The 9,343-nt window shown below is 43.5% G+C and overlaps 1 protein-coding gene across 1 annotated transcript; it reads right to left on the bottom strand.

Moving 5' to 3' along the window:
* Positions 1-1,475: 1,475 nt before the first annotated feature.
* On the bottom strand, positions 1,476-2,225 carry LOC111335472 (uncharacterized). Its single transcript, XM_022941415.1, has one exon. The coding sequence runs from the start codon at positions 2,223-2,225 to the stop codon at positions 1,476-1,478; it is 750 nt and encodes a 249-aa protein (XP_022797150.1).
* Positions 2,226-9,343: the final 7,118 nt, after the last annotated feature.

Raw genomic sequence — 9,343 nt, 5'->3', positions numbered from 1 at the left:
TTCTACTAAAAATACAACAACGAGAAACAGAAAAAGTAAAAAAAAAAAAAAAAAGAGAAGAGAGTTCTAACTATACATGAATTTACACAAAGCAGTGGAAAGAGTGTGTAGTAGCCAAAGGAGCCAAGCTTTCAAGTTGGCCACTACCACAGAGCAGTTACGGATCTGTGATGCCACCACACTAAATCTTGCTAGACCATAATTGGTTCTAGAGAATGGTCTGTACAAGTTTTGATTAGTGGCATACCTAGTAGAGTAATTATGGACAGCTGAAGCCGGTTGGGCTAGATCATAGAGGACTGGAGGTATATACTTTTTTTGATAGTGGATTTTATGCACAAGAGAGCAAATTTTTAATTTAAAAATATTCTCTAATCTTAAGATTTCTAATAGTGTGAAATATGGTGTAGAACTTTCTCTTTTGCTAGGAAAGAAGATGCTTCGGATACCGTTGTTTTGACTTATTTTGATTTTATTTAACCTGGTTTGGTATGCAGTTCACCAGCACATCAATCCATATGTTAGATATGGATATATGAGAGTATAGTACAGTTGTTTGAGTGTGCTCACAGGTAAATAATGTCTAAGCTTAAATTGAATTCCGATGTTTTTTGTTATTTTATTGTTTATGTGCTGGAGCTGAGCATCCCATTTTAAATGTTCATCAATAAAAACCGCACTGAACAAAGTATATATTTAGTTCTTATTAACCGAGCGGGAGGTCTGTATGGGAGAATCTTGACTGAGGTCGCCAGTACAGAGCGACCGAGGTCAAGATTCTCCCCTACAGACCGACCTAGCTCGGTTAATAAGATGTTTATTATATGAATAAAGGCTGATAGTTTCTAAAGAAACTGTTTGGGGCTGCGTCGGTGGGGGTAACGAAATAATTTGAAACCTATCACCAAAGTTGAAATGGGAAGTTGGCCACCGTTACGATTATAAAAGCTGACGTTTCGAGCGTTAGCCCTGCGTCGGAGCTGTTATTATGTGGCTGTGTCTTATATGCCAATTTTTTATATTCTTTGTACCTTTTTTTTCTAGACAGTTCTAGATGCCGGTCTAGATGGGAAAATCTAGACCGCTTTCAATATTGATTTCAGCCAATCAAATTCGTGAATTCGGTAGTTCACAGTCCTTGTGAGACACAGCCACATAATAAAAAGATATACAAAAGCTGACAAAAGCTAATACAAATGTTTTCTGTATGTTTGAGCTAATTTACAAGGTTGGCAATGTGCCAATAAACCTAACAGTAATGTTTGAATTTTAGACGGTAACTTCGTCTCTTAAAAAGTAAAGTCCGAGAGAGATTCTCCTTGCAGCGTTGAGTCAATTTTTTCTAACGTAATACCAGGCGCGTAGCGTGGTCATTTTTTCAAGTACGCACAAGTACATATGATCTAGAAACCTAAGTAAACTGAGCGAAAAATACTGTGTTCTTAATGGCTGTTTTCAGGGCTGGCTTCTGCCGGCTAAGGGGGGCTGTTTGTTCTGGCATTGGACGCACGTGTATCCCTGGGGCTGTGTACCGGGGCCACTGTAAGTGGAAGGTTGCTACCGGTTGGTGGGGTTACATGTGTTTCGCTCTGATTCCTTGGTCTTAGATGTTCCCTAGTCCTCTGGTAGATTGTTCCTTGGATGTCTACTGCGTAAGTTCGAGGGCGTTCTGTTGGTTTTGGCCTATTCAGCACGGTTCCTGGCTGCCAGATATTCTTGAAGGTGTTCCAGACAAATAATGATTCCCGGTTGGTAAGGGGTCGCTTGTCACTGCCGGCCTTTCTGTTGTAGAATATTACCTGCTTTTCTTGTCGTCCCTGGTTAGCTTCCCGGTGGAGCTCATTATTTGGGTGTTTGGACTTCAGCGCACTTCTTCGGTCTGGGAGTGTTGTTTGGGGTTTGCGTCCAAACAGATATTCGTAGGGTGATGGTGTTTGGTCATCAAGAGGAGTCATTCGGTACGTCCATAGGGCTGTGTACGGGCATTCTTTCTCCTCTAGTGCTTTCAACAATAGCGACTTGCAGGTTCCAATTGCTCTTTCTGCCAGGCTGTTGGCTTGATGATGGTATGGGGAACTGCAACATAATGTGATGCCGCTTTCTTTGCATTTTGATTGGAACCTTTCACTGATGTATTGAGATCCGAAGTCAGCAACGATAGGGGTTGATAAGCCGTATTCTGCTAGGATGCTTGCGAAGTGGTTGCACACAGTGTGACTGGTCATGTTGTTGAGGAGTCTTATCAAGGGAAATCTTGAAAAGTAATCAACGACCATTAAGTATTTCGCCCCGTTGAATTAAAAAATGTCTGTACCGAGTTTTTCCCATGGCCGGGTAGGGAGGTCTGGTTGTATGAGGGGTAGTTTTGGCTGAGTTGGTTGGTGCTTGTTACATGGGTCGCAGGTCTTCACCATCTGCCTGATGTCAGTGGAGTTGCCGGGCCAGAACACCGATTCTCTAGCTCGAAGAATACATTTGTTCTCTCCTTGATGCCCTTGGTGGATTGCTTGGAGGACTTCATTTCTCATGGTTGGTGGGACAACGATCCTGTCACCTTTGAGTACTAGGCCATCTTCTACTGTGAGGTCGCACCGAAAGAACCAAAATTCCCATAGTTCCTACGGGCATTGCTTTCTGTAGGGGGGCCAGCCACTGAAGATGATATCCTTCAGTAGGTTCATTGTAGGATCTAATGTGGTAGAGGATTTCACTGCTGTCAGGTCAATAGGGGTGGATGTGAAGTGGATATTACGCTGTGGTATGGAGTCTTCCGTCATATTTTTGGCAGAGGGTGTGATTTTCTTGTGGCAAACTCGCGCTAGGGCGTCAGCGACTGGAATGGTCCTTCCTTGCCTGCACTGCACATTGACGTCAAATCGTAAGCATCGATCTAAGGAGCGGTCTCTGCAACCGGCTCGGGGCCTCATTGATGTTCTTCTTTAAAATTTGTTCCAAAGGGGAATGGTCAGTTTCGACGATTACGTTCGGCCGAGTAGGTAGTTCTCAAACTTTTCCAATCCATAGGTAACTGCCAGGCATTCATGCTCAAGATTTGAATATCTTGAATCAGCGTCTGTGAGTGACCAGGACGCCATCGCAACGATGCGCTCATTTCCTTGGGAATCCAACTGCCTCAGTCAGGCCCCGATGCCTGTTTTGCTTGAGTCACACTGAAGGATTGTGGGTGTATTCGGTTCTGGGTCACAATAAGAGATAAGTTGGGATGTGCAGAGTTCTTGCTCGATTTTATCGAGAGCCTGTTGATGGTGGAGTTCCCAGCTGAAACGCACGTGCTTTTTGGTTAGTTCTCTTAGTGGTGATGTGAGGTCTGTCAACTTTGTCGAGAAACGGTTCAGGTAAGTGATTATCGCCAAAATAGTCTGAAGCTCCCCTGTGTTTGACGGGCTCTTTATATTGCGAATTGCCTCAAGTTTCTCTTTTGCTGATTGTAACCCATTCTCTGTCAGGGTGTGTCCGTAGAAAGTGACTAGTGTCTGCTTGAACTGTAGCTTTTCAGAATTTAGGCTGACATTGTTTTTACGAGTAGCCTTGAGCATTTCGCGGAAGGCTTGATCGTGCTCTGCTTCGGTTGAACCACATACGAAGATGTCGTCTGCAATCCCCATTACATTGGGGATGCCCCTGTAGACTTCATCGAGCTTGCGTTGGAAGATGTCTTGGGAGAGCGTGATCCCGAAAGGGAAACGTCTGAAACGGTAACGTCCGAAGGGGGTGTTAAATGTGCACAACAAACTTGACTCGTGGTCTAAGGCCACATAGCAATAACCTTTCTTCGTGTCGACCACGGAAAAGAACTTCTTACCATGTAGCTGCGGCAGGAGTTCATCGATGGTGTGGGTGTAGTAGTGCTCTCGGCGTATGTTCTTATTGAGTTCCTTGGGGTCGAGGCAAAATCTGATCTTTCTCTTGCCCTCGGGAGTTTTTCTGATGTTACATACGATTGAGTTTACCCAGTCAGTTGGTTGGGTTACGGCTGTGATGACGCCGTCGGCAATCATGTTGCTGAGTTCCTCTTTGTATAAGGGTAGTATGTGTACTGGAACGGTGCGTGGCGGGTGGATGACTGGAACGGGGTGGTGAATTAGCTGAATATGGTACTTCTCTCCTGGAAAGCAGCCCAGCTTGTCGAAGCAATCTTGCTATTCTTCCAGGACAGTCAGTTTGGATAGCTGACCACGTTGTGCCTCCGTTTCGGTCTTGGTTGGGGAGATGGTGCTAACTTCATATAAGTTGACTCTGATGATGACTTCCGCACAGGTTGTCGAAACGTCAGTCACTACCACCGACAACAGTCCTTCTCAGGACTACACTCACCCGGACGATCAGACTACACCTTCACTTCATATAAGTTTGTTGATATTATTCCCAGGTCTTGGCTCTTTCGGCACCCCAGCATGGATGAGCTTTCTGGGGCTTCCACAATGTTGAATCTAATATCGGCTGTCTTGTCCTTGAAAGAGACCTTTAATGTGGTGACTCCAAGGTTTTCTATCTCAGAACCTCCATAGCCTCTAAGAACGTTATTGCATAGAGCGATGGCGATTGGGAAGGGGAAGTGTTGGAGGTCTGTGGTGGTGATTACGCAGGCGTCCGCCCCCGTATCTATTTTAAGGCTCATGTCGTGGCGTTCGTTAATCGTGACTTTGGCGAAGATTTTGTCTGGGTGGCTATTGATAGCGTTAAGTGAAATTCCTTGGGTTTGTCGGCCCTTTGCTGAAGGGAGAGTTCCGAAGAACACAGTAATGGGTTCTGTGTCGCTAGTTTCCTCGATCGTCTGAGCTTTCATTACGAGCGTAAGCGTAACCATCCTTGTGGGGATACTCATCCTTTAGGTGGATGTCTTGGCCCTGATACTCTGGGTACTCACGATTTGATGGACCTTTTGGAGGCGTTGTTGCATGCACGCTCCTGCGTAGTGGCCGGTCTTGCTGCAGTGCTTGCATTTTGAATTTTTTGCAGAGAAACTTGCTTGTTCGTCATGAGTGTTTCCGCATCTGAAGCACCCTTTTGATTTGAACTGCAATCGGCGAGGTTTTCTGCTTGGAGGATCTCTTTGGCTTTGGTCGTGGTGGGGAGTTTGGTGTGTGAACTGAAGTGTTTTTAGTCGGACGGGCGGGTCTTCTATCAACTGCGTGAAGGTCTGATTTCTCTTCGCCTTTGCTAATTATTTTCATATGGGCTTTAGTGCTTTCCTCAACCTTTGCTAGGTCGTAGACTTGCTTGAAGGTTAGCTGGTTGCCGAGTGCTATCGCATCTTTGATTACTTTATCAGATGTCACACCAAGTACAAGTGTGTCTCGGAGGGTTCTTTCTTTAACGGCAGGATCGTATCCGCCATCTTCTATTAATAGCCGCGCTTCGGTTACGAATTCTTCAAGTGGTCTGTCTCCCTGCCTTAGGTATCGGAGTTGATACCTAGCGAGGATATGATTATTTTGGGGCTTTGTATAAGCTTCAAGCGCCGCCATAACTGGGACGATTTTGAGGTTGTCGCCATCGCTGGCTCACGTGGTCGTATTATAGATTTCGAGGCCTCAGTCGCCAATCCATAACAGCAGCAATCTCACCTTTTTCGCCTCTTCAACTTTGTCAAGTGGTCCTGCGAAAACGAGTCCGTATTTCTGCTAGAAGAGTTTGAAACGCTTGTGAATGTCCCCTGGGGTGGTCCAATCCATAGACGGTGGTTTGAATCGATCGGCCATGTTTTTTGCGAATCTTCGATATAATTGAGCTTTATTTGCGCCCCTACTCTTGCTGGTTAAAAGGTATGTCCTCACGTGTTAAATGCTTCTCCTGGAGGATCCAATGTCTTCACAGGATCCCACTCCTGACACCATATTAGGATTTTGCGTTTAATGAACTGTAACGATAAGTATGATATAAAATAAAGTTACTTGAAGCATGCTTGCCTTATGTAGACACATCATGTGACACACCATGTATGGTGTGTCACGCTAGACATACTATATTCATGACACTCTTACTTTGACTCTTAACTGTATATCAGGATCAAACTTCATGCTTAGCAAGATTAAAGGATATGCAGCTTGGAAACAAGCTGTGACTTAGGTTACTTACTCGTGGATGTCACCGTAACAACAGCCAAACACCATAGACGTTATTCGCGCACGTTCGGTTGCTATGTCGAAAGCTGCATCTACAGAGGATTCTTCGCATAAACATCTTGCAAACTGAAAGAAACGATCGAAAATGACAATCAGTCATTGGGAAAAATGAGTGAAGAATATGCAATATTCTTTAAATTCCTTTTGAGGCAGAAACTATTGGTTGTTAAGGTATACTGAAATAATCGCCGAAATGCACTTCTTCCAGCGGCTAGCATGTCGAAAGGTAATGTTCGTTATTTTTTGAGGGTAAAGGTTTCGTACCTTAACACCTCATGCCATAGTAACTTCTGTATTAAACTTAAACTAAAAGTCGCATGTGGGTGCATAGCGAGTTAGCTACTTACGAGACAGATGAGAATTCCGCAGTTGTACCCATCCTTCTGTTTAAAGTACACCGGCTCGATGCAAGGCCATGATAGAGAAAGCCAGCCCGTTTTGGTGTCTGCGACCTCACTACAAATATAATGACAAGCAAGTAAAAGGTTACTTTTTTCTCACATTGACTACCGTTCTAAATCAATGGAACGGGTTTTTTTTCACTTACGACTTTATAACTTTACACTTGTTATAAGTATTGAAAGTAGAATTTCAGCACGCCTATCATGTTCGCTCTTCTGTTGGCAGAACAGGGCAAGTCAAAAAGTCATGTCTACAGTACTTAGTCTCGCCTTATCTTATCTAACAGTGATGCGAGAGGAAGATTTATGAAGGGACTTATTTCTCGTTGGACATCTCCTGCCAAAGGGTCAAAGTAGTACCTGGTCGCAGTCGATTTGTCCAAGACCTTCGCGAAAAAAAGTTAGGGTTCTTGTTTTCATCTCAAATACACCTTTCCTTAATCACATTTGCTAAGAGTTGGTTATCTCTTTCAGCAAACCAGTTCAATTAAGTTTTAAAAAAAGCCTACCAAAAGCGTCCAGTGGTTTCCAGACTTTACGAGCGGAACAAATATCCTGGTAACATTTGAGAAGCTTTCTCCTGACCAAACCAAACGCGTACTACGTCCAAGTTTAACAATTTCGCCCAAAGTGCTGTCTGCACAAAACAGGCCGTTATACACTGTTGGGTCGATTTCCATAGCACAGCTTCCACAACCTGGTATAATAGAAGAAGCACAAAAATGAGACAAAGTCCGCCACCTACAAGGAGATTGTTCTTGATTAGGATATACAAAATAATATTTTATGCCGCAGATTGTTTTATGAACATGGTACCTTGTCCATGAGCCAACCCCCGACAAAGTACTTAATAGAGCTCGTCTCCGAGGAGTGTTGCACGGCCACATGCGGAGGAAGAAGTGTCCACTGGTCACCAACCGTTAGTCTTGATGGTCCGATCTCAAGCATGACGTATTGTATCCCTAGGTTAACTCCCTTCGCATTGAGAAGACACGTGACGGGGTCACATTTCCAAATTCGCTGTGGGCCATCAAAGGCACTGTCTGTGAAAGAGACAGAGACGAAAAATAGAAACAACGGCGAAATTTGCTGAAGCATTACCTCCTTAAAATCAAAGAGCTTAGCCTGATAAATTATCTAACTGCGTACTGTTTGTTGTTTGCTTGGATTCTTCAGAAATTGTATGTTCTGTTTCTTTTTCCTGGACGCTGTCCTCGCAACTCAAAGTCAAGTCCACAGTTTTTTACTTCTTCAGTTTGCCGAAAAAATGATGAACAATTTAAGCGGTAGGAACGCTATTTCTGCCGTTTTTATGCGATGGAAAGAACGATCTGATCACGTAGAGGAAAACTAGTTCCCTAAGATTTCCTGTGTAAATACCTCATTTCTTTTTAAGATGACTAAATAAGCTGTATTCAAATATACGTATCTATATTTTTTTATAGTTAAGTTACCTCGCTCATTATCTTTCGGCGTCCTTCAAGTTCGTCTAGCAACACGATAGGTGTAGAAGTCCTCTTTTTCCATTTCCTCCGTTTAGGTAGCTTTTTGTGAAACACCTGGTGGTATTCAACTTGATTTAGTTTTAATTTATTTTTCACTGGACTATTTCTAAGAGAAAGGCCGTGATTTTTGGGACTATTTTTTGTCAGCATGTCGTAGACCACCTTTACGCCGCTTAATGCCTCCCTGAGTATGTTGTTGTCATCTACGAGGAAAGCAGCATCTTTCACAGCGTTCAGTTGCTCTTGAAGGCTCTTTCTCATTCTTGTGCTGAGGGAAGGCTGACCAGTTTTAACCCCTTCAGTTGCTCTTCCCCCAACTTGTGTCTTGTGTTTCTTTGATATCCTTAGGAGTTTCCTTGATATCTCGCATTTCTGACGAGCTGCTTTCACTAAAAGCATCTTCCGTCTCTTCAGTAGAATTGTCTTTTCTTTTACGAGCGGCAAGCAGTGGTGCATCTTGTTCACCGGAGACCGGGAAATTAACATTCAAATGTTCGGTATCAAGAGTGATGAATACACTGGTTTTATAGTCCTTTGGAAGAGCATTAAAGTCCCACTCTTGGTAGGCTCTGAACACCGCGAAGAAGTGCTTACAAGGGTATTGGGACTTCTGCCATGCTTCACAGGTGCAACTTGGAATTTTTAACTGGACATTTTTGTTGCTGCTTCGACTTACTGGAACTTTTCACGTGAAATTCACCTTTCTGGAAATTAACGGAGGATACATCGTCATCTTGGTATTCGCCTGCCTGAAAGCGAGATTTCAAGCAGTACTTCATGAATTATGGGAGTCTGTTTTGCAGCTAAGCAGGAACAGAGGAAATGTACCTCCCATAAGCACTACTGCATTGCGTGAGTTTCTACAAAAAATCAAACGATCAGGTCTTTACGAGGTCCACTCCCAATTTATAAAGGCAAAAAATCAGCTGAAAATAAAAGAAACTACCAATCATTTTTCGAAAACCTCTTGTGATTTAACTCCTTTGAGTGCAAGGCCTTCTTTACAAAGCATGTGGAACTTAAAAGGAGAAACCTCTCGAGCATATCCTCGAACTCGTCTCTTTTCCCATCGAAATAACCCAAGAAGTACTGGTTTTTAACAGAAAAATTTTCAAGGTTTTCCTCAAGGAACTCAATCTCCGATTTGTTTAAAGAAGATTGAATAGCCGCCGCCATCATTACGCACTCTAGTGTCTTATTCAAAAACTGTTTTCAGTTTTAATGTCATCCTTTCGCAATATTCGCGGGTTTTAATTTCCCCGCTGACCAAACTTACCGTTTACTCTTACCC

This window comes from Stylophora pistillata, chromosome 4 (genome assembly GCF_964205215.1).
Source record: "Stylophora pistillata chromosome 4, jaStyPist1.2, whole genome shotgun sequence".
Classification (NCBI taxonomy): domain Eukaryota; kingdom Metazoa; phylum Cnidaria; class Anthozoa; order Scleractinia; family Pocilloporidae; genus Stylophora; species Stylophora pistillata.
Note: the sequence above shows the minus strand (reverse complement) of the source record. Positions and strands in the feature narration are given on the sequence as shown.

Bases quoted from the DNA above. Each gene is read 5' to 3' on its own strand.
- LOC111335472 (XM_022941415.1), bottom strand. From the start codon at position 2,225: ATGACCAGTCACACTGTGTGCAACCACTTCGCAAGCATCCTAGCAGAA.